The sequence below is a fragment of the Pinus tabuliformis genome, chromosome Q (assembly GCF_031772625.1).
Source record: "Pinus tabuliformis cultivar Carrire ecotype Pingquan chromosome Q, CPIR1, whole genome shotgun sequence".
Lineage (NCBI taxonomy): Eukaryota > Viridiplantae > Streptophyta > Pinopsida > Pinales > Pinaceae > Pinus > Pinus tabuliformis.
The window spans coordinates 582,880,630-582,906,464 of record NC_142296.1 but is presented as its reverse complement, the minus strand read 5'-3'; the positions used below and the strand labels follow the sequence as shown (position 1 = coordinate 582,906,464).

General features: G+C 38.5%; 1 protein-coding gene across 5 annotated transcripts in view; it reads left to right on the top strand.

Moving 5' to 3' along the window:
- The window catches only part of LOC149220796 (squalene synthase 1-like), a 378,056-nt gene that overhangs the window by 314,132 nt on the left and 38,089 nt on the right, over positions 1-25,835 (top strand). Inside the window, exons 11-13 of one of the 5 annotated variants that reach the window (XM_089384906.1) lie at positions 21,672-21,763; positions 21,850-21,895; positions 21,994-22,364. The exons of the other annotated variants lie outside the window; for them this stretch is intronic. Of the exons in view, the coding sequence (XP_089241032.1) occupies positions 21,672-21,763; positions 21,850-21,895; positions 21,994-22,050 (195 nt within the window). The 3' untranslated portion in view covers positions 22,051-22,364. Of the gene's footprint in view, positions 1-21,671; positions 21,764-21,849; positions 21,896-21,993; positions 22,365-25,835 lie in introns of those variants that run through there. 5 annotated transcript variants of the gene reach the window in all.

Genomic DNA, 25,835 nt, shown 5'->3' with positions numbered 1-25,835 from the left:
AGACTGTAACCACTGTGATACCTGCAGCTTCTAGTCTTCATTTTCAGCTAATGCAAGCTTCTTTTGTTGTTAATCGCTCACTTTCCACTTCTTCTTTGTTCCAGGTTGTGCCTGTTATGCATTGTTCATGTGCTCTTGATGTTTAGCATTAGAGGGGTTGTCATCCCACCTCTGTGTTAGGATCTGGTTAGTATTATTGAATATGTATGCAGGTTTTTGTTGTTTTAATGCCAGAGAGTTGTCATCATGTTTGTGCATTAGGAAATAGATTTGCAGACCTCTTTACTGGTTGCAGCTGGCCATCACAGGGTCCTGTGCATCTGTTGGTGTGATCAGTATTCTCCATCATCACATTTTCCTTAAACTGTGAGTAATTGGTGGTCTAAAGCCTTGTAGTCTGGGGGTGTTCACCCATGTCTGGGGTTAAGCATAGTAGAAGTGGTTATTTGGCTTGAATATGCATCATTCATTCCATTCATCCACCATTTTCCAACATTTTTGTTGAGTTTGTAATGTTCCCGAGCATCTCTGATATACAACCTAGGAGAGTTTCTTGGGGTGATAACATCAACGACTCGCTTCACCCACATGCATGTTCATCTGTTTACTGAATCTTTCATTCAATGTTTGCATGCACCGTCAATCACTTCTGCTTTCACTTAGTGTCGCCATGCATTCACTGTCATATTTGCTTTCAGTTGCCCGTCGGTGAGTCTAGACAACCTTGGCCCGAACTCTACCTTCACTGAGACAGCATTGCACAATCTAGGGAAGGAAGGCTCTGTCTTCCTCTCGATAGGAGTATCTTAGAGAAAGCTTGGACAGTATTGTAACGAGCCTTGGCTTCTCCACTGTGCAGAGCTAGTACATCTCTTTGGAGGAGCAGGCAGTTGTGGCTGTAACGTTCCACTATTGGAACTAGTGGTTGGACATGGATGTATTGTATGACTAGAACTTACACTTCTTAATATAACAAAGCTAGCACGTTTCATGCATATGTTGTATTGTATTCTATGCTATCTGGTTTACTCTAAATGATATATGTATTGTTTGCTTACGCATGCATGTATGGACTATTCTGTATAAGTATGTATGAATCTTTCTTAAATGTGTTGTTGGTTTAACCATCACTTTGGATTGCTTGCTAACTTGCTTTCCAGCTTGTGATGCATCTTCGCTCGTGTGTTCCCTTCCAAGCCGAGTACTATTACAGGTTTCCAAGGGGCGCACTCATCTCAACCCCCGTGTGTTAGAACCTCTCATGCACCTTCCTTTGCTCGCTGCAGATGTCACACCCTTGCTACCAACAGAGTTATTTTACTTGCCTCGGTGCAAAATCGCGATCTAGGCATTACTGTACGACCCACTGCTGGGACTCCTACACCAAACAGTCTGAGGTCTAACTGGGACTTCTTACCGGGGAGATCCCCTGACATGTTGGCGGGTCCAACACCATCAACATTTTGGCGCTAGGAGGGCCAGATGACAAGCTGAGTCCTCACATCTGTTTTGAATCTCTACACATCTATCATGACTAACTATTGAGTTGCTCTTTCGGAGTGTATGTCTTATGGAAACGATTTCACTACCTCATAAAAGCTCTCTAATAACTTGTCTCATAAAACATATGATGGCGGAGGCTACGCAGCCTTGGTTAGGCACGCGATCAGCGTTGTAGGCTCATGCGAAAGACATGGATTCCTTGAAGAATCCATGAGCTGCGCGTTGTTCATCTACACGCTTCAAGGGCACCTAATGCACTGGTGTGCCACACTGCCCGGAAAATCTTTTCATTCTCTTGTTCATCTAGCCGCAGAGATAGATCGTGCTTTCAATCACTTTGACCATGAAGCACTTGATCAAGAAATTCTGAAATTACAAAAAGCACTCGATGAATCCGTTGATCAGTTTTACACACGCTTTTGTAATCTTGCATACTGATTTCCTGAAGATGAAATTGATTGGGAATTTCTTTATGGAAGATTTGAGTATCTTCTTCACATATTTGAACCTTGCTTAGCACACTTCGATGATAGAGCTGTGCAATCACAGGGAAGCACAGTTGTTGTCACAAGTGATTGTCCGCCTTCACCTCATCAAACAGTTCCACCATCGCGGAGTGATGTGAGAGATCATGCACACACATATGTTGAACTGTCAGATCCTCCCACCCAACATGCTCTTGATATCTGCGTAGATTTGGCTTGCAAGCCTGTTGGTTGTCACATGGATTCGTTCCCTCGACCCCTGTCCTTGCGTTCTATTGATCCTTCGGATTGTACTGTCTTGTGTTCTTCCATTCCGAACTCCTCACCTATTGTGAACAAGGATCAAGTTGTCAACGGAGTTGGTGTTATGCAGCGAACCTGTGCCATCATTCATTATGAGTGTGTGCAAGAATCTAAAGAAGAACCCACAGTGAAGGATGACTCCCTTCCAACCGCGCCTCATCCGCTTCATCTTGACATCCCTTGTGATTTTGCCACTGTTGATTTCCCATGTGAAAACCCACTTCCAGATGTTTCTACTTCCGATCATTCACAGGACACACCGAATGTCAGTCTGTCATCACAATGCGGAGAGGACACATCTTCCTTCAGAAATTCGTCCAATCTGTCATTTGTCATTTCTAAAAACACAGAGGGTTAACATCCTTTCTTCTCATCTACCCCTCTTCTCGATTCATCAAATCATGAGAATGCCGACAAACATCCTAAATTTTTTTATCTTGGTTGTCGTGATCTCTCTACTTCTTCATCTAATCACGATGTTGATTAAATCGTTGTTAATCTATCTAAGACACTGGTCTACGATGATCTATCTGTCAACGAAGTCGAAACCCCGCAGACTGTCGAGGCACTTCAGCCCGAGCTAATGGTTATGTCAAGCCCTCGCTGTCCTGAGGTTGGTTTCACTTCTAGTTAGGAAATTGTTGAAACACTCAAGGCTCCTCATCACTCTCTGCTTTGCATTGAAGATCAACCAAACACCCAAATTTCGCTTCCTCCACTCGAACTACACGATCCCATCGCTCATGCGTTGGAGGAATCTTACACAGCAAGCACACATGCACAACATAAGTGGTCTACCTTTCTCACATTTGCTTGCATGTCACAGTGAAGAAAATGCACACACTCAACATCTGCATGCAGTGTAACACAGCACCATGGCAACTCCACGGAGTGCATGTCATGCGCTCTCACTCATCTCTGTTCTGTGGTTGCTTGTAAACTCAAAGTGTGTTTGTCTTCACTATTATATCTTTCTTGTTTGTTGGTTCGCATAGTTGTCTTGTTTGCGAACCATGCATTCACCAACATGGTTCAACCAATGCCCCGGTGGCTGCATTGGAAGTATCACTTCACATGAGATGGCCCATGCATCGTTAGCTTAGGAGTAGGAGTAATGTTTGCTTTCAGTCTGTTTTCTTGCATGCTTGTTCGCTTACTTGCTTTGTTGGTTTGTTCGCTTGCTTGCTTGTTTGCTTACTTGCTTTGCTTTTGCTTTTGCTTCTGATTTTGCTTCTGCTTCTACTTTGCTTTGTTGCTTGTTTTGTCCGTAATTAGTTTCGCATGAAACCATGTATGACTCTTGGAACAAGTTGGGTAAAGTACAAGCGGACTTGTACAACCATCAACATTTGGTTATCTGTTGTCCGCTCTCTTATGTAAGAACTTGTTGTCTTCAGTCCATGATACATCAATGGAAAATACGTATTGTTCGAAGTGAACCTTGGTGAAAGCTCAATGCTTGCATGCTCACTAGTATCACCCACTCTAGTCGGTTGTTTTTGGGTTAATCCTTGTCAGCTCAGTCAAGTAGAGTAAGGTGAGGGGGAAAACTTTAACAAGCACGTCAGAGGTATAATAAACTACTTCTTTGCAGGAACAACCTCTTCTGCTCTTAATAAGTCGGGGTCCCTCTTCGGCCTCTAAAATGAATAAGTGTTATGCACAGTTATGAAGATGAAAATGAAAAAATGAAAAATGAATAAGGCGAAAGAAGAGAGGCTTCCTGCGCAGAGAGGTGCTGCAAGTAACTCCGTTGGGGTACTGACCAGGCTCACTGGCAGCGGAGCCATGCTTGTGTTCCTATGTGACTCCGCCAGAGTATTGTCCAGGCCTGCTGGCAGTGGAGCAACACCAGAGATGTAACTAAGACTTTGACGACTATATGCTTGTGCATCAATATACCCTTCAACCCCAATCGAAACAACTGTGTTGACTTGGCTTGGAATGTGTGTCAATCGACCAAGAGCTTGGTGGATGCTACATCTTACAATCAAGCTAGTGTGAAACCAAGACGAACTGAGAACTAAACAATACTTCCAGAGGTGTTAGACTTGCTTTTCATGAACAAGGTCCATTCAAAGAGTTGGAGTTCTACCAGTGTGTCGCCAAGTGTTGTAGCAGCTACAACCACCCTCCAAAATTTTGCCTTAGCTTCGTTTTGGAGCCTCCCTACCAACCTTCACAACAGCATGTCTTGCTTCGTCAAGTGCATAAGCTCCAATGGTTTTCTTGCAAAAAGACAGCCTGTCGATCAAACCTTGATGCATCCCCCTCACAGGTTGTTCATTTGAACTTAGTCCGACAGCAGGCTGAGCAGCTCCTTCAAGAATTTGCGCAAATCTGGAGGGCAACCAGCCTTCCCTCCAGAAATTGCGCAATCCTAACTGGCAGCCTGTTGGACCCCAGAATTGCACAATTCTGCTGAGCAAGCTTCACCCAGAAAATCCTTCCCAACTGGGCTGCTCAGCCCAAAATTTGCGCAAATATGGGCAGTAGTCAGCTGCTCTGCCCAGAAATTGCACAAATCTTTTGAGCAGCCAGTCTAGCTCCCAACGAGAAATGCGCATTTTCTACCAATAGTTGAGTAGTCTCTTGCATGTGCAGCTAAGTTGACCAGTTCCTTCCAGGACCGAGCAAAACAGACTAGCATGCATGGGTTGCTTCTCCCAAGGCAGCATGCAAAGGCATCCCTTGTTTCAAGGATCTATTTTTGGCAGTTGAAGGTTACATGCAAGGATCATTTCAAAAGCCTCCCACCAAGTGTCGCTTTCCCTAAATTTGTGGCATGCGCGTCACAACCTCGATATTATCAAAACTCATCAACCGGACACTGCAGAGCTCATTCCTTGCATCAACCTTGCAGCTCTGACATCCCACATCACATCTAGGAGCTGTCAGCACATTCAACTCAACTGTTTTGGGGTAAGCTCGCTTTCCATGTCTTGTGTCGCATTTCTGGCGCTTTTTGTGTTTCACTTCGTATGAATGTTGTCTACTTGATTTCAGTGAGCGCTTGTTGTCATTTTGATACATACTAGCTTGTACTAGCACCGTTTCAATTTTAATTGCTATCTCACTGTTGTCGCATGCATGAAACTGTTTTGCATGAACGGTCGTCGATTCGACGACTCGCTTCACCCACATGCATGTTGATCTGTTTATTGAATCTTTCATTCAATGTTTGCATGCACTGTCAATCACTTCTGCTTTCACTTAGTGTCGCCATGCATTCACTGTCATATTTGCTTTCAGTTGCCCGTCGGCGAGTCTGGCCAACCTTGGCCCGAACTCTGCCTTCACTAAGACAGCATTGCGCAATCTGGGGAAGGAAGGCTCTGTATTCCTCTCCACAAATGCTCATTTATGCCGAAGCACTGTCCTCCAGGATTGTTTTGCACATTTCTGAGGGACTGTGACTGTTGGCCTAGAAAGTTGCGCAATGCAGTCATTGAGCCTGCAGCCATTGCCGAATAAAATTGTGCATTGCACAATTCCAGCAGTCAGCAGCCAGACTGGACTGTGCATTGTATAGTTCCAGCAATCAATCAACCTCCCAGCGACCCAGACTGGGCCTTGCGCAGTCTTGGCAGTCAGTGTCCCAACCCCCCGACAAAAATTGTGCAACCTTCATGATCAGTCACACAAGTATGTTGCAAGTCAATTCTCAAGCTCATTTTGGTTTTTGACTGACAGATTGCTTGCCATGAGTGTTGCCATGTCTCTAGGTATTGCAGGTGTTCATCTGTCTCTCAACAATACAGGTACAATGGTTTTCCAGAGAGCAGAGTTGAAGACACTGTTTAGAGCACACTTGGGGATGCATTCGATCAAGTGTCTATGGACTTGTCTACCCACGAAGACATCAAGTTGTTCGTAAACAAGGACATCAAGATATGATGGCAGCAACATCACAGCGAGCAGCAGCATGAACAGCAGCTGAAGGCAGCATATTGAATGCAATGAATGCAAGAGGAAGGTTGTTGACAACACAGAGGCAGAACAAAGTTGCAAGCTCAAGTAGATCCACTGGTGATGAAAGCAACTTTGGAGACTCAATCTATGAGGTGACGGTGCGGCATGAAGATCACGCGAACACAGAGAATGGAACAAAGAAGGAGTTGCATGTGCTGGAGCAACAACTCAAGGAAGAACATGAGCTACACAAAGACGTGAATGAGTTGCAGCAGGGACAGGAACAACAAGGGGCTCCACATGCACTCATGGATGAAACTGTGCCCATACAAGTTATAGATTCATCCTAGTAGCTAACATGAAGCAGACATGGTGAGCAGTGTTGTTGAACACATGCAAGGGATTCAGCAACATGCATGTCATTGTGCACATGCATCTAATCCAACCCATTCAGCACACTCACCAACGCGAAGACAAGAAGCAATTCCAACTAGGGCTGAGCATGTAGTTGACAGTGGATGCACATGACCACCAGCACACACTGGAAGATCAGCACGGACACTATGCATCAGTGTGTTGCTGGTTCGATTGCACCAAGAAGACCATGCACATGCTAGCATACGAGTTGGATGAAGAAGCCACACCAATGCACCCAGATGCAACGGAGGCAAGAGTTCGCTTCTGCAAGATATCACCATGGGGTGCATGCACACCATCACAAACGACCAAGCTTGGCATCAGCTCACCACCTTCACCATCACAAGCATGTCAAAGAGTTGGTCTCACCTCAACGAACTGAGTGTCAATGATGTCTTGCATGGCTTGCTTAAGCCATTTTGTCTCACATGAGCACATGTGCATTATAATGTAACGTCGTGTCAAGTGGAAGTTCAAGTGTCAGTAGTTGGATGTAACAGTCATAGAGTAGATGAAGAGTCATGAGGGTAGATGAACTATCACAAAGGGGAATGTCAAGGGTCACCCCACCCTTTGCTATAAATAGAACCTCATAACTCATTGTAAAGGCTTTTGGTCAGCCAAGCTTCGATAGGAGTATCTTAGAGAAAGCTTGGACAGTATTGTAACGAGCCTAATCTAAAGGAGTAAAAGGCATTCACAAGCAATTATCATTAGAAGATAAATATCCAATTTCGATGCCCTAGATTTCTCAACATGGTATCAGAGCTAAGGTAACAAAGTTGTTATGAAACCAGCTCACAAAAGAATAGGAAAGATAGATCAACGCCTTAGGAATAACCCTCTTCGAGGGGGCAACCTCCTTTACATTACACAAATGAACAATTCTTGGATGATACAAATGAAAAGACTTCATTTCTATATATAGGAGTCTAAGGAGTCATAATATAATCAAAGCCAACATAACAATAATAATGTAAGGGCACAATAATAACAATATGGGGACTACATGGGCACAACAATATAATAAGGGGGGTGTACTAATAACAATAAGGGGTTACACTAGTAGTATAGGGACCTAACATTCCCCTCTACTTCAAAAAGTGTTGTCCTCAACTCTTGAGTAGTTCTTGATGCTCCTGTATAAAATTCTTGTCCTCCCATGTGGAATCTTTAGCTGGTAAGTTCTTCCACTTTATGAGATACTCTGAAATTGATCGATTTCGACGCTGTCGGGTTCTTGTTTTTGTGACTACTCTAGGCTCCAATATGATTTTTCCTTCCTCGTCAAGTTCTGGTAATATTGTTTGAATTGGAATTTCTGCAAATTTTGAATGAGTGGCCACACTTCTTCGTCCTTCTTCAATTCATACCTTGTTTTGTTTATCCAATCTAGTTGGATAATAGAAATGGCGCACAACAATGCTTCCACATCCTCATCCTTTTTTGAAAGTGCATCTGCCACAACATTTTGCTTCCCTTTTTTGTAGATGATTTCAAAGTCATAACCCAACATCTTTGTGACCCATTTTTGTTGCTCTTCAGAGGATAATCTTTGTTCTAAAAAGTATTTAATACTATCATGATCCGTTTTTACCTTGAAGTGTCTTCCTATTAGGTAAGGTCGCCATTTCTTATGTGCGTGTAGTATTGCCAACATTTTCTTCTCATAAATAGATTCCTTGAGGGGCATTTGTTTGTATGTATGTAACCATAAAAATACCCAATCGCCTACATCAAAATTTCTTTCATTGCGATGTTGATCTGCCTGTTGTTTCATTCGACTCTGCACCAAAGTGGCGTTATCCTTTAAAAGTTGGAGAACTTCTTGTTGATGCTCGATGTGGTCTTTCACTGCTTGAATCTTTTTCTTCTTAATATGTCCTTCTATATTTAGAGTTTGAGGAGTGGTAATTTCTTCCAGTGCATTACGATATATGGTCGGATTCATTTCTTGATGCTCTATGTGATCTTTCACTTCTTGAACATTTTTCTTCTTGATATGTCCTTCTATATTGATAGTTTGAGGAGTGGTAATTCCAGCCATTGCATTACAAGATATGGTTGGATTCATTTCTTCTTTCTTGATGTGGTCTTTCACTTCTTAAATATTTTTCTTCTTGATATGTCCTTCTATCTTAAGAGTTTGAGGAGTAATAATTATTTCCAATGCTTTAGAAGATGTGGTCGGATTCATTTCTTCTTTCTCCGGGCTTGGTTCCTGGTGTATATACTCTTCTTTCGACATTTCTTCATCCTTTTCTTCCTCTTCTCCACAATCAATGTAAAATAATTTTTTCTCAGCACACTTATGACCTTTAATGTAATTTTTATCACAATTGTAACAAAGCCTTTTTTCTTTTTTTTCTTCCAATTGTTGTGGTGTAACCCTTGTAGGTTGTGGAAGGCTAGGAGAAACAACACTTTCATCTTTATAGTTGTGAGGGGTAGACTTCCTTGTTGCCATAATTTTTCTTTCCACTTTGTAACAATGCCCTTTTTTCTCTTTTTTCTTCCAATTGTTGTAGTGTTTCTCTAAAGAAGGTGTTGCTCTTTTTATCCTCATAATGTGCTATAATTTCCTCTGTGAAAATTGACCACGTAACAAGTGGTTTACGAGAACAAAGCCCTTTATACCATAAAAATTGATCTTGTTCTAAATATGAAGATGCAATACATACTTTTTGTAACAATGGTACACCATGTAGATCAAAATATTTCTTCATCTGTAATATCCAATTTACCAGATCCTTGCCATCAAACTTCCTCATCTCGATTTTTTTTTATTTTAGGAGCTCGATCTTGAAACGACTGTAACTCTGTAATTTCAGATCTCCAAGTTCTGAAATTTCTTCCTGCGGTGGCTCTCTAAGTTCTCTTTCTAACCCCGCAAATTTGATCAGAATTTGATTATCCAAGAAAGAGTTATGCAAAATCTCCCACGGTGGCCTGATTATAGACTAGTTCAATAGAGCGAACTTGTACAACATGGCGCATCTCATTGTTTCGACCTTAGTACCTGAAACTGATATACAGAAAACTACAGGCAATCCTCTTTCTGAAGCTTATTACGAAATTTCAATCTGATGCTCAGAACAAAAGTTACGACGATTTTCCCAAGGTGACCTGTTTGGAATGTAATTTGGGGGTTTGCAAAAATCTTAACTTCCTCGAATTATATCTCTGAAAATATAGCGGGACATGATTTGAAATTCGAAGCCGAGGTTCAGACCGATTTCGGCTCAAATGGGTTTTTTGTTTAGCTTCTAAAACTTCGTAGCGAAAGAGTTATAGCAAAAATTCCACGATGACCTGTTTTAGATGAAATTCTAAAGCTTGCAAAAACCCTAACTTCCTTGGATCATATCTCTAAAAATATAGCGAGAAAATATCTGAAATTTGGACACGAGGTTCAGACCGGTTTCTTATCAAATGGGTTTTTTTTTAGATTCTGAAACTTTGTAGCAAAAAAGTTATAGCGAAAATGCCACGATGACCTATTTGGGGCAACAAAACCCTAGAATCCACAACTCTGATACCAAATGTTATGAAACCAGCTCACAAAAAGATAGAAAAGATAGATCAACACCTTAGAAATAAGCCTCTTCGAGGGGGCAACCTCCTTTACATTACACAAATGAACAATTCTTGGATGATACAAATGAAAAGACTTCCTTTCTGTATATAGGAGTCTAAGGAGTCATAGTATAATCAGAGCTGACATGACAATAATAATGTAAGGACACAATAATAATGATAGTGGGCTTTTATGGGGCACAATAATAACAATATGGGGACTACATAGGCACAACAATATAATAAGGGGGTTGTACTAATAACAATAAGGGGTTACACTAGTAGCATAGGGACCTAACAAAAGTCAAGGAAGGGTATCTTATCAAGGGACACTCAAGGATCAAATCTCAAGAAAGGCATCAAAGCAAATCTAAGAAGATCATCTTGGAGTCAAGATCTACAAAGAAGTATCAAAACCCTAGATTGAAGAAGAAGTCTACACTAGCAGAAGTCTTGGGATCCTGGAGTCATCATCAAAAGACCTACTCAAGTTAAAAGAGACCTACAAATCTTGAAGACTGTGCATCCAAGAGAAGCAAGATCTAGGAAGTTGTCATCATCTTCAAAAGATTCTAAGGCGATCTCCCTTTCATTGAAGCAAGGTCCTTACTATTAAAGACATCATCAAGAAGTCATCATTGATTATCATCAACAAGGACATCACCATCAAAGGATCTAAAGTGATCTCCTTTTTTGTGGAGTCAAGGATCACTCTTGAAGAGATCTATCTTCATCAAGGAGAAGTTCTCTATCATCTATATTATCATCAAATTCAAGGAGGCAACAAGTGGAAGAAGCATCTTCACAAGTAAGTATATTTATGTTTGAATCTGTCAAAATGTCTTTTTGCAAGGAAATCAACAAATTGGTTGGGGCTTCAAACTATCTTGCATGGAAGAAGAGGACAGATCTGAATCTCATTGAAAATGAGGTTATGGATCATGTCAAAGGATCTATCACCAAACCATCGAAAGAAGATTCTCAAGCACTTGCAAAGTTTATGAAAGGGGAAGTAAGGGCTCAAAGGATTCTCATAGAATCCATCAAGGATCCCCTCATTCCATATGTATCTAAACTCGACACCTCAAAAGAAATATATGACAAATTGGTAGAGTTGTTTTCTATAAGCACTGTAGGAGAAGTTATCTCTCTAAGGCAAGAACTCTACAAGCTAAGGATATCAAAAGAAGAAGGAATAGCCTCATACTTTATGAGGATATCTGAAATAAGGGATCAACTTCAAGATCTGGGTGAAATAATGTCTGACAAGGAGATGACCATTGTAGTATTAATTGCACTACTAGAGTAGTGGGGTAACTTTACTTCAAGTATTTATGGGAAGAAAGAAGCTACTCCATTCCAGGATCTATGGTCACTATGCAAGATTGAAGAATCCAGGCTGAAGACTAAAATTGATATGGGATCAAGTGAACAAAATCAAGCATGCGTTGTTATGACAAAAAGAAAAGGAAAGGCTGGAAAATTTGGTCCTCAAAAAAAGAAGAAGAACCTGGCTAAGGTTCAATGATGTGATGTCAATAATATGGGCATTACAAAAGAGATTGTCCTAAGCAAGATAATATCAAAAGAGGTAGAGAAGAAGCCAATATCACTGAGGAAGTGAAGGAAGCTAAAAAGAAGAAGTCCAAGAAAGAGGAAGTAAGAGATCTCTACTATGATTGAGATAGTCTTCCTCACCTAGCTCTTTTCAAGTTTTTTATGGCTATCATAATGATAGGATGCATCATGGAATCATAGAAGCATTGAAAGCAAGATCTCGTAACATCATCATAGAGAAGCATGAAAGATGGATGAAATAGAAGTTTATGGAAGGATATAGCTCTTGGTAACCTCTTAGAAGCATAAGTGGCATTTATGGGAAAAAGAAGAAAAAGGTCATCTAGCAAAAAGCTCATCATACATCAGTCAAAAAGAGACATTTGCTAGATGAGGATATTCAAGATCCTCTATTGGAATCTTCATCGAAAGGTTCACCAATCAAAAGGAAGCAAGGGTTTCATCAAGAAATTTATCTTGTGGGAATACATGGGATGATGGTATGACAACAAAAGAAGTGAAGCAGATCAAAGGATTGAAGTTCTTCCAATCAAGGAAGTTGCTGAAGGAAGTTTGGATGACCTAAAAAAAAATGAGGTATGTATGCTTGTATTCGATATGGTAGAGTCATTGTTGAAGAAAATGTAACTAGGTTCAGTCTTCATAATGACATATAATTATGACTAATGTAAATGATGTAATAAAAGAGAATAAAATTATTATTTTTATATGCTTTGTTGCATGGGTTTCATGAGCAAGAAGTACCATTCATAGGTCAAAGAATTCTCTTGATGTCTTTAGGATTTGGCATCATGTCAAAGAGTCAAGTCATGTATGAAGCAACTCTTCTTGAGCATGAGAAAAATATATTTGTGTCATAAACAATGTCAAGTAGCCTCCAAATGACAAGCACAATCCTCTTCTTATGTCGGCCAGCAAAAATGAATTAAGAACAGTCATGTCGGCTCAAAGAAATAGACACAACAGTTCACAATGACATGTCGGCTAAATATGGGAGACTAACTACTATAAATACCCAGCTAGGGTATCCGCAAAACAGAAGTGCAGAACTCGGATTTGTCTGAGATTTTCGGAGGTCTGTCATAGGGTGCAAAAATTTCGGATGAGTTACAGGAAGTACAATGTCTCTGAAATTTTGGATGAGTTACAAGAAGTACAGTGGCTCAGAAATCTCGGATGAGTGTAGTAGTTAAGTGTTACGAAGGAAGAATGATCTTTGTGTTTTCGGTGATGTCTCACAGTCTTAATAAAGCAGTCCCAGTCTCGGCATATGTACAGCTCTCTCAAGTAGTACACTCTCGGCATAATCAATGATGGAGAAAATATAATAACAGTCTCAGCATACCTATGATGAAGAAGACCTCGGTGCAGGAAGAAAAACATAGTCTTAACATAGTTTTGATGATCCCACAGTAACACGCTCTGTCTAGGCATCCATTTTAAATGCTCTCATGATGAGGACATAGTGACAAGGTAGATCTCAGTGCAGATCTCATACATATAGAGACCTCGTTGATAGAGTGATGATCTCAGGGAGAGTGCAGCAATCATCTAGGTGAAGGTGAAACAATGGTACAACTGTAATACAATAATGATGACCTCGGTGAAGCAGCAGTGATGAAGATAATCTCAGCAGTGACAAAGAAGAGGATTGGTGTCTTGGTCTTGGAGTGGCCTAATAGGTAAAGGGTGATGGTCTTGGTATACGTCAATTGGAATCTATATAAGAAGAATTTTATGTATGTTTTCCTCTCAAAGAGAGAGGTTTTGGCCTTGGCAGAAAGCCAACATCTTGTGTTCTTGTGTCTTTGTTTTGGTAGCTATTTTATGAACTAAAAAAAGACACACTCTAATAATAACAAGTGAAGATTGGAATAAGAAGAAAAGTTAAAAACACCTCACAAATAGTTATCATGACTAGAAGAATCTCATTAACTCTAATTTCCCTAGATTCTTCAACAATCATGTCATATGGTTGCAGATAACATGGATAAATGTTTTATCTTAAAAGCATGATCAAAAGAAAGGATCTCCTCCTTAAAGGATGTACCAAGGCGTGGGTCACACATTAACTAAATGAAATCAACATAATATGTCCTCATATGAAATATGAGGTGGTTGACAATGATTGAAGGAACTTTGATTAAAAGTTCTTGGGAAGAAAAATGTGTGAAGAAAGAAGGAAAGAGATTGTGGAATATGCAACCATGAAGAAGGCAATCAACATTCTAGAACTGGAATATTTGACTAGGATATCTCCATGAAAGATATAAAGACTCTAATAAAGTTTGAAAAAGAAAGAGACCCTTGACAATGTATATCTTTTGGAAGATGTGTCAATGTGTATGCAAGATGTTGATGCAAACTAGAAGATGTCATGATGAAATACCATCACAGATGTAATTTTGATTTACTGTTCATTTCTTATGTTTGAGTGATCTTTGGATGGGCTTATGCAGAGTTGCCGAGGGAAGGACTGTGGATGTCTTCCTCAACTGATGCCCATGTAGCAGGGTGTAAGATCCTTAAGGAAACATGGCATGAAGAAGGTAGCATCACATGAAGGAAGACTACATATGAACTAATGGATCACTTTCCGATGAAATGAATGATGGCATGACTGACTCATGGATGAAAGTGATGGATGGTTTGTGCCCTACGAAGAAGTCCCAAAAGCATGAAGATTCCTTCATAAAGAAAAGAAGTCCATGACATCGTAAGGAGGAGTTCTTCAAGCAGTTGGTTGTCCCGTGATCTCCACCTGAAGAGTTGTTGGAAGCAAGTCCCTAGTCAAGAGGGAGCTTGGTCAAGTCCCTGGTTAAGAAGGAGCTTGGATACATTCCTTCAATGGAATGGTTATGTCCTCCCTAAGTTGAGAGGGAGAGATAGACACATCATTCTTGTCTTCACTTGGGAAGATAGAATGGAGGATTGGGTAAACATCTGGCGTCCGATACTCTTTGAGGATGACTTAGGGCATCCAAGATAAGAGTAGTCATAGAGGACGATATTCTTTGAGGACTGGGAATCGAAGATAAGAATAGTCTTGGTGGAACATACTCTGAGAGAACCCAGGTGGGGTATGTTCCGAGGGAGACAATGATGAGGGTGTCTATACATCATTAGTCTCGCCAGCATTGAGCTCAGATCTTGTGGAGAGATAGAGTTGTTAGTCAAGGCCTTGTTATTTGAAAATCTTGGATGATATGATGCTATACAGATGGGTTACCAATCCGACTCTTCTTATGAGAATTCTTCAGATTGAAAATGTCCAAGTACCTTGTATGGATTATGAATACCTCCCTAGTCAAAAGGGAGTGTTGAAAAGTGTAACTAGGTTCGGTCTTCATAATGACGTGTAATTATGATTTTATGTAATTGATGTAAAGAAGAAAATAAAATTATTTTTGTAATGCTTGTCTCATGGGTTTCATGAGCAAGGAATTTTATTTTTAGTTAAGGCTCCCATTGTGAGCCTTTAGGGTTAGTCATCAAGTCATAAAGTTCATTGAGTCAATGTCAAAGTTTGAAGACCCTTATTGGGCATGTTACATATGTAAATAAGTCATTAATAAACCCTCCAAGACCAAGCTCAAGCACCTCCTTCACATCGGCCTAAAGATATCTCTAGAAAGGCATTTTGTCCCTTGTCACTATGAGATGTCAACATATTTCTCAAGGGAAAACCACTATATATAGGCAGGTCAGCCTTCACTTGTAGGGTGGTTTTTTGGTCAAGCAATTTGAAGCTAGAAGAAGTGTGAAAAGGTCAAGGAAGGTAGCCTCGTAGCTAGCGAGAAGAAGGAAGGGAAGAGCAAAGTTGTTTGGGTCTGTTTTAGGCTGAAATCCTCCACTTCTGCGAAGAATCTATGTTGTCTGAACCTGTAGAAAGAGTCGAAGTATCATAGTCATACTTGAAGGTCAAATCAAGGAGGAAGTCAAGGTGAATCTCAAGCCGAGTTTGAAAGGAAGTCTCCAACTGAAGCGTAGAAAATTCAAGGTTGAAAGTTAGTCAACCACACGTGTTAGGATTTCTGAAGCAAGCCGAAAGTTGCAAATTTTTTCCAAAGGACCGAAACTCTAAAGGAGAGCTAAGAAGGAGGAAGAAGTAAGGAGTTTGACATTCGTTGACTCAAGGAAGAAGGAATTCATCAAGGAAACCTTGTGACTTGGTCTTGGAGGGGTGAAATAGGTCTAGGGTCTTGGTCTTGGTATTCGTCAATTGAAGTCTCTATAAGAAGAAGAATTTGTTTGGGTTTTCCTCTCAAGTTGGAGAGGTTTTGGCCCTGGTTGATCGCCTACATTCTGTGTCTCGTCTCTTTATTTTTTATGCATTAGTAGTTGTTTGAGGAGGAAGAACATAATAATAATCTAAGTAAAGAGAAGATCCTATTCTAAAGAAGTAAAAGGAATTCGCAAGTAGTTATCATTAGAAGTGAGATCTCCAATTCTGATGCTCTGGATTTATCAACAGGGGACAACCTTATTGTCTTCAAAAACCAAAAAATTTAAGCACAAAAGAAGAGTGCTCTCAAAGAGAAATCAATGAAAAAGATTCAACTGATTTATTTGGGGGTTCTGGTTCCGGTAAATCTAGTTCAGGTAAAAAAGGCAAAGTTGTTGTGACAGTGTGGTTCAATGTGCAACGCAAAAATGAGGCAGAGGATGCAATGGTTGAATTCTTCTTTTGTAATGGAATACCATTTAATGCCACTTGTTCCCCTCAGTACGAAGAGATGATGAAGAAAGCCATTGTTGTTGGTCCATCATTTCAACCCCCTGGTTACAATAAATTGAGGACAACATTGTTAGATAGAGGGGTCACAAAGATGCAGGGGGTGATGGAAGGCCTTAAAAAATCATGGGTTGAATATGGGTGTTCAATCGTCATGGATGGTTGGACAAATATTCAACAAAGGCCTTTGTTGAACATCATTGTTACATTTCCAACTGGACCATATTTTTTAACTGCAATTGATTGTACCAGAAAGATGAAGGATGCAGTATTTCAGTATGAGGTATTAAAGGATGCAATAAAAGAGCTCACAAATGTAGTTCAAGTTATCACAGATGTTGCGCCAGTTTGTAGGTATGTCGAGTTGATGATTCAAAGCAAGTACAAGCATTTATTTTCGACTCATTGTTGTGTGCATGTTTTAAATAATGCACTCAAAGACATTGGTAAAATTTCTTAGATCACCCGCATTATTTTGGATGCAAGAGAGGTGCAAATGTTCAGTTGCAACCATCATGTCTCTCTAGCTATTTATAGAATTTATATAGAAATGAAGTTCTTGAAACTAGCAGATACATGGTGTTAGCCTCCTGCTGCAGCAGGTTAATCATATTTCATGATCGACAGTTTTACATGCCAAATATGTCGTGCTATGCATGCTGCAATGCTCCATATTTGCTACAGATGGCCAAAGAAGTATCCATAAGAGTATGCTAGTCTAAGGGCCACTGCTGTGTTCCAATTTTGATAAGCAATCCATTTTTCGGTTTAAGGCAGTTTTTCAGTTGGAGGTGCTCAGGCTGGAGTTCACTAACCTCTTTCTTCTTCTCATCACCCTTATTATATAACTCCCTATTAGTTTTTCCCTTCCCCTATTAAAATCATGTATATAAATTCCCCTATGTAAATACCCCTCCCTGGCATTATAGCCATAATTCTACCAAGTCCGGGAAATCACAGTCCATCTGGGATTGTTTTTAGCCCATCCGCGTCATTAAGGAACTAGTTTGACATCTGGTCAGCTAGTAACCTCCCCCTTAACCCTAAAAACCCCCAAAAAACCCATATTCCGCCCCTAAACCAAAGTTTTGTGCATAAATATTAACCCGCGCCTGTAAAAACCCGCTTAAACCCGTTTCCCTAAGTTTTACCCATCCGCCGCGCATATTTAAAAGGGAATATTCCTACAAATATTCCCACCCCTTAACCCATCGTCCCTTCGCATCCGCTGCCAGTCGTCCGATCCACAACCCCGCAAATCGACGGTGGGCGGGCATCTCCATTCCCGACACGCCCGGCCTTTAACGTCCGGGAGTTCGGCGGTTTTGCCGCCGTACTCCCGCCACGCGTCAGGCGCTGGGCTGTGGCGGAGCCCCTCCCTCCGAAACCGCCATCCCCGAAAAGCGGTGCGCCACATACCGCTTACCGCCCTGCCCAGTGACGTCATACCCCACGTCACCCCCTGCGCAGTCACATACCCCACGTCACCCCCTGCGCAGTCACATGCCCACGTCACTACCCTGTCCAGTCACCCGATGAGTCACCTGCCTGCGTGGCCTCCTGCCACGTCACTGCCACATATCCCCGCCACCGTACCTACCACGTCATCGTTCGTACGTGATGACGTCATGCTGACGTCATCCCGCCACGTCGCCCTGCTGACGTCACCCGCCGTACAATGATGACGTCATGCTGACATCATCAGCGCTTTTTTGGGCGCAAAGGCGCAAAAGTCGCACTTCGGAGCCTCGGAATCGAATTCTGAGGCAGTTTTTGATGAGCGATTTGCACCTAATCGCTCATCGCAGGATTTTTTGGGCCAAAATGGAGAATCTTCAGGAAATCTTTAGGGAATCTTCTCACCATGCGCCCCAGGAAGCCCGAAAAGGCGCAAAAATGATATGTTTTCCTCACAGAGCATACCAGAATGATCAGAAGACAATTCCAGATGATACAGAGGTCGAACAGCAGCCATTTACTGGTGATTAGACCAGTAGCACAGCAGATCAGCAGTCCAGATTTTGTCAGAGAGTATCAGTGGAAGAAAGGACGCTAGAGAGAATCAGTCACGATTTTTTAGGGGCTCGAGGCACCTGAACATTGATGAAGCCCCCAGAAAGTCAAATCAATAAGTATCAGCCCATCCTTGCCTTCAAATCACCATTAAGGCATTCAAAGCACCAGGACAGCAAGGAAGCAGAAACCCATACTCATTTATTGCAGAAAACACTGCAGCAAGCCACCAAGGACAGCATCATGTATTCAGTTTTGACACATCGGCCCTGAGCACGGCCCGAGATATTTTTTGCATTTATTTCTAGATAGGATTAGGTCAAGTAGTCATTTTTTATGACCTAATTAGGTCAAGATGTAATAAAGGAACTCTGCAGAGAGTTTTTGCCCTATATATACCACCCTCTGTATAGTTTTAAGGGTTGGTCAATTGAGATTTTTCATTAGAGACTCGCTGTGTATACCTGAACTTTTCTGTAATCAAAGATTGCTTAAAGCTTGGAGAGCGAACTGTCTGTTGCTGATGAATGTTCTGAAGAGTTGAAGATGGAATTCCTGCGCTGCGGTCTGAAGCAATAAGTGCCTCTTATCTCTGTTTATGTGTGTGCCATTATCTAAATAGCAGAAAAAAGGAATAGCCTAGAATTAGTTTAAACACTCTCTATGCTCAATTTCTGCTGTTTCTTTATGTTTTCCTCTAAAAGAATTGGTTATGAACATTGAATTCCTCCCGGCTCATGTTTACCCCAATTCACCTGTGCTGGCCAATTATCTAGGGATTCTTAACTGCCCCTAGGTAGCGCCCTGTTATTTTCTCTGCTAATTTGTTGAAGAGATTCTTAACTGCCTCTCTTTCTTTAGCATTCATTCCATCCTTTGAACCTGAAAGTTGCTTCTGCTTCAGTTATCTTGCTCCGTTTTCCCCTCACTATTATTAAGGAAAGACACCAGCAGTTTCCCTCCTCGACTCCACGCCCAATGGTTTGAAACATTCAGATTATACTCTGCCTCTCTACCTAAAAATGTCAGTTTTCCCACCAAAACTCAATCAAACCCCCTGTGCATCATATCTAGCCTAAAATCACCCTTTTCAACAAAGCTAAATCATAAAGAAAGAGCCCTCTCTGACTGCAGGTAGGCTAAGACCTGCAGTGCAAAGTTGGTTTGTGGTTACCTCGGCCGTATCCCTTTAGGAGTCAAAAGGGACAACCTGAGTGATAACACAAGGTATGTTTCCTACTATATCCTTCTTGATCATATGCTAGAGGTGCAACATGCCCTAAAGGCCATTTTTATAAGTTCTGAGTGGTCTACATGGAGGGAATTCAAAATAAATTGGGGAAAGAAGGTAAGGCAATTGGTGTTGAATGATGATTGGTGGGTTGATGTGAAATACATTGTCTCTTTCATCGCTCCAATAGTGGAGCTAATCAAGTATGCAGATTCAGATTCCCCTTGCCTTGGGGAAATGTATGAGTCAATTGATACCATGATTGGAAAGATCAAGTCCATCATTCATCAAAGGGAGCCCTCTTTGGGGTTATTTAATAAACTCCAAAATTTGATAGAAAAGAGATGGAGGTTAAACACACCTCTTCATATGGACGCTTATGCACCTAATCGAAAGTGATGTGGAGAGGGAAAACAGAGTTTCACCAATAGATGACCCTGAAGTGAAACAAGGCTTTATTGATGCCATAGAGAAGATGTATACACCAGAGCAAGCAACCATATTTTGAGAACGGTTTCTTGGTTTTAATTTGCTCAGTAGCCCCACTTTCTCTAAAGCTACAAAGGAAGATTTCTTGGATATGGCACAAAGAAGTCCCAGTGGATGGTGGGGTATGTATGGGGATAATGCACTAGAAATACACACTCTTGCTATGCATTTACTATCTTAGGTTGCTAGTTCTTCAACTGCAAAAAGGAATTGGTCTACATTTAGTTTTATCCACTCTATTAAGAGGAATAAGCTTACCTCAAAAAGAAAAGAGAAACTAGTTTATGTGCACAGCAGTCTTTGCCTTCTTACAAGGAAGACACCAGAGTATTTACAAGGACCTGCAGCACAGTGGGATGCAGATCCTGAGGATGCTTCACAATGATGATGATGATGATGATGATGATGAGCCATCTATCCATACAGGATTGGTTAATGTACCATTAGATGACATTGAGCTGCGATTACAAAGCATTGATGATGATGGGAGAGAAGAAAGTGAGGCTCAAACATTTTCATATAGGCTTGATGCAGAAGATATGAATTTATGAGTAGCTTCAACCTTCATGCTATTGCATTTAGTGTTATTCGTTGGTGGGCTAATTTTTCATGTTTTTTTTAACAAAAGATTACAAATTTTCATTTTTTCTAAAAATTGTTCACCCAAACTATATAGCATAAAATTATTTTACCTTAAGATTCCCCAAAAAATTATATAGGCTATATATAAAATCATTAAGAATTTGAATATTTTTACAAAAATATCACTAAACAATTTATAGTTTGCATATTAAAGACTAATCAAATTCACTAAAATTTATAAACTTAAAGATAAATTTTGACCTTTAAAATATCCCACCTAACTTGAAAAGTCAAATTTTGATCCATGTTTTAAATCCAAATGCTTTGTATGATTAATCATTATAATTTATGTCCAATGGATGGTCGCACGATATCTGCAAAAAATTTAGCTTGATCCTTTAATGTTCATGTACTTCTACATTGATACTACCCCTATAATGCAAATTTTATTGGATCTACTGTGTTTTTGGTGTGGAAATCTGCGACGGAAGAAAAAAACATTGAAAAAATTAACATATATTTAGTAGTTAATTCATGATACAGCCTCTAGAAAACTTATGCACCTGGTTTGCGATGTTCTCGTTTTAACTAGTTCAATTTAGAAGTGATTGATACAGAGTATGGAGATGTTCCTAGATTCTGTTTTGGTTTTGGGAGTATTGTTTTGACAAGCAGTTCTTGTCACCTTTGAAGAAAGTTTCGGGAGTCACAGATCAGTTTCTTCTATAAGAACCCCTTTCTGGAATGCCATTTCTCTACAATGTTAATGTGATTACATTTCTCTATAGTTTCATCTTAAAAGGAACAATTTATTTTTCTAAATCAAAGACCTATGTTGTATTCACAGGTTCCAAAAGATGATCCCAATGCCAGGGAGACATTAAATTGCATCGATGATATACAAAGAACATGCAAAGCCTCTGGTTTGTTGGCAAGAAGGTGCCCAATCTATCTAATTGGACATTTTTCAGTTAGTATGCTAGTATATTTACTCTCGGTTTTTAACTGTTTAGATTTATGAGCAGGAGGACTTTTTCGATTGACAGCAAGAGAGGGCATCAAGCATGTTTGGTAAAGAATTTGTGGCATTCATTCTTTCATGTCATCTTGTACCTTTTTGCTATTTGTAATGAAATGCTTCCTAACGCCAGGTTTTTCTTGTGGTACAGGCAATTGTTGTACTTATTTTGGCCATCATTCTCGCTCTTATCACCTTCAAATTATAGAATGCAGTATTAGGTGGTTTCTGGTTTTATTTTAATTTTAATCCGAGTTTCATGTTTGTGGTGCCTTGCTCCTCTGTTCCTTTCTATCCTAATGGGTGGTGTAGGAGGATCCTATCAACCTTGTTAATTTGATTAATGGTGTTAAATTTATAGAATGTCTAAGGGATTTTACCTGAATGGGACGGTAGATAAAATGTCTCATATGCTCATATTGGGTTTTTTCCCCTTAGGTTTACCAGGAATGTTATTGTTGGCCCTCGTTCACATTTTTTCACCATGAAATATAAAATATAAATGTGTTTATAATTTGTTTATCTGTTTAGTTATCTATCTATCAAACTATGTATTAATTATTGTCATGGTGATTCCTTCCAAGTTTTGATCTAAAATGCTTTATCAGCATTTTAAATTATAATTTTATTTTTATTTTATATTTTTAATTAAATTTTATGATAATATTAAGTTGTAATATTATTTTTATTTTATTTCTCATTCAAATATTTATTTTTTTAGAATATATTTAATTAAATTGTTTTTTTGTTAAATATAATTTATAAATAGAAAATAAAGTAATAATAAAATTCACATTATCAACTATAAAAATATTTTGATTAAACTAGATAAATTAAAAAAAAAAAAAAAAAAAAATTATATGAATTATATTTTATATCTTATTGATAAGTTATGAAATGTATGAATAATAAAATATTCTAACTATTATTCAAAATAAAATTATATATATAAAAGAAAATTATATGTGTTAATTAGGATTGTTCTTGATGATTGGAAAGAAGGAACAGAATCTTACCCACCCACATTTAGTCTTTGCAAGTGATATGAAGAATATTGACAATATTGATAATGTATAGATATTCTTCATATGAAATATAGAACGTAATACCTATTAAAAAATATGAATAGATACATGACTTAGTCTTGTATATGTTTCAAGTATTTTATTCTTTGTAAGTAATGTGTTTTATTATTTTTTTAAGAATATTGTAAATTGTATAATTTGATCACACTTTTAAATAGTTTTATAATAGTTATTTATATAATTTGATCACACTTTTAAAAGTTTGTAATTTTTTTTTTTATTTTTTTTTTTAATGTGAGGAAACCTAAGGGATGCTTCCCACATATATGGATCATGCATTCTTAGTAAAATCAACATAAACTAATGTATACCGCACAAAGAGGGTCCAAAAGTGGGAAGTATTTTTGTTTGCCTCTCATTTTAAATTAGCTTCATGTTGTTATAGTCCAATTATCATCAAAGTATGTTTGGGTTTTAATGTTTGTACATATGTCAACAAGGTTGTTCATGTTTTAATATCTCTACGCCCTTCATTGTGAGATTTTGCATTCGTTGAGATTTGGAAATCTTACACTCATCCGCCTTTGGAACTCAATATGTTTCACTCTATCTTGCTATAAACTCTTGCTTTTATGAAATTTCATCTCATGTCTCTATATTCATGTGAGTTGAGTGAATCAACATTTTTACTATTAAGAATCATGAAAACAACAAAGGAACATTGTTGGCTATTAAGAATTATGAAAACATGGTTTCTAAGCCTATATATCTAATGATGTGAGGTGATTTGTCTCTTTGCATCCTCTACAAGTTGTGAAATAATTTAAATAAAACATTTTTAACCCTTTCTGTTTAATTATGCCAAATGACCTAAGGTTTTGCAACTCTCGCAATTTGTTGTTTTGTTTTACAATTGGGATAGAATGGGGAAGAGGAGGGAGGTCATTATTGTCTTGGCATTGGAATACTATTGAATGAGGAAGAACACATTTGTTATATTTATCTATATAATGCAATTATCGAGACATTTGTAAGTTTAAGACAACACCATTTGAAGAATACGATAGTAAACTAGATAAGGATAACTAGTGCAATCATCAATTTGGCTTTGCATTTTAGCTTTCTTAACTTTACCCTTTTTTGTTTCTATTTAGTTTTGTAACAATAAAAAAAAAAAAAATTGTTAATGCTTTGGCTTTTCATGTCTTTAAATTGATTTCAACAATGAAAAAATTTATGTTGGAGATTATGCATATATTTTTCTTATGTGTTTCTCTGCATGTTGGTGGTTTTGTTTTTAACTCTTGAAAGAAAATTGTTGACATATATTAAAATTTAATTGTAATAATTGAGATTTAAGTTTTATCATAGTCATGGTAAATCACAACCTTCTTACTTTAATAATATCCATGCACAACTCCAATATTTAAAAGTTAACTAAGTTATGGTTCCAACAACACAAGATCCAAATCCCTAATTTACCCTAGTTTAGACAAGAAGATACTAGTGATAGGCATGTTACAAACGGATAGAAATTAAAGTGGATGCAAGAAGTGGCATTCTAACATTTGTGCTGCAAACTTGAGAAGCCATTTTTAGGGGTCAAGTATTTCCTTAGCCTATTTTGGCCTTTGGTATTGCTTCTTCTTCTTCTTTTGTGAGTGCCTATGTTAACTATTGGTTTTCTTATTTTTATTTCACATATAAATCCATTTTATATTGCGTTGAAGGGAAATTGTATAGTTATATTTTTCTTTTTATTGTGTGTAGGATTGCTTAAGTACTTTTTTTTTCTCTTTATCCCTATCATGTGTTTTAACATATTCTAGGCATAGTTGATGAAAGGACATTAATTGGAAGCTCTATAAGTAAAAAGATATAAGAGTGATTTTAGGAAATCAAAATTTCATCCACAATAGTTCCAGTACTTTGAATATCTATTTTAAATACAATGAAGCATGTGGACACATTTGCGTGTCTATAATATCACTTGGAGGGACACATTAGTCTATAGTCCACAACCTAAATGGTAAGTTTAACTTGTAAAATAAGAGAAAAATTGTATATTTATATTTTTTCACTAAAACATGAAAATGAATGAAAATTCAAATTTAAATCTAGAAAGTTCAATTTGTTTTTTTCTAATATATAAATACAAATGAACTTTAAAATTTAGATATGTTTATTTCTATGAAAATTGATAACTTTGCAACAATGAACAAGTGAAATTCCACAACAAATAAAAACTTTACTATGTTTTGGGTTAATGTCTTTGTAAAAAGTGAAAGCAATAACAAAAGTCAAACATTAGTGGAGCCCAACCTTGCAATAAATAGAATAAATTGTAGTGCAAAATTGGTTAATTATATTAATCTAGAAAGAAATGAGAAATGATTTTCAACCATTTCATGGTATAAGTATGGATTTGTTAATGTCACTTTTATATGAACCAACTACCTTCATTTGAAACAAGTTTGTTTGGATGGGTGTTATTTTTGTCTATAACAAATTTGGAAACACTAGGATAAATTTTATTGATAAAGAGTAATTTATTTAAAAGGGGTTTAGCTAGAACCGTAAAGTAGTCATCAAATGGTTCATGCATGGTTGAAAGGGATTCCCAAATTAAGTTCTAAATCATAAGTTATCATTTTATAATAAGAATTAGGTTTATGTTTCTCACTAGTGTATTAACAATCCATTGATGTTCTCTCTTAATTATTTGTTGCTTGTTATTAAAACTTGATGGCAAAAAAAATTGAATTGTGAATGGTTTAAAGATTGAATGGTGCTTATTTTAATTTAGTTTTGTTTGTTGAGTTGATGGAAAAGGATGACATTTGGTGTCCCTTTTTATTTATATTTGTTGAATAATGTTCTTTAGAATTTTAGTTTTAGCCCCTAGGGTAGCTCACTTAGCAAAGCATGTAAATGTGTTATGTAAAATATTATGAGGTCCTTAGTTTGA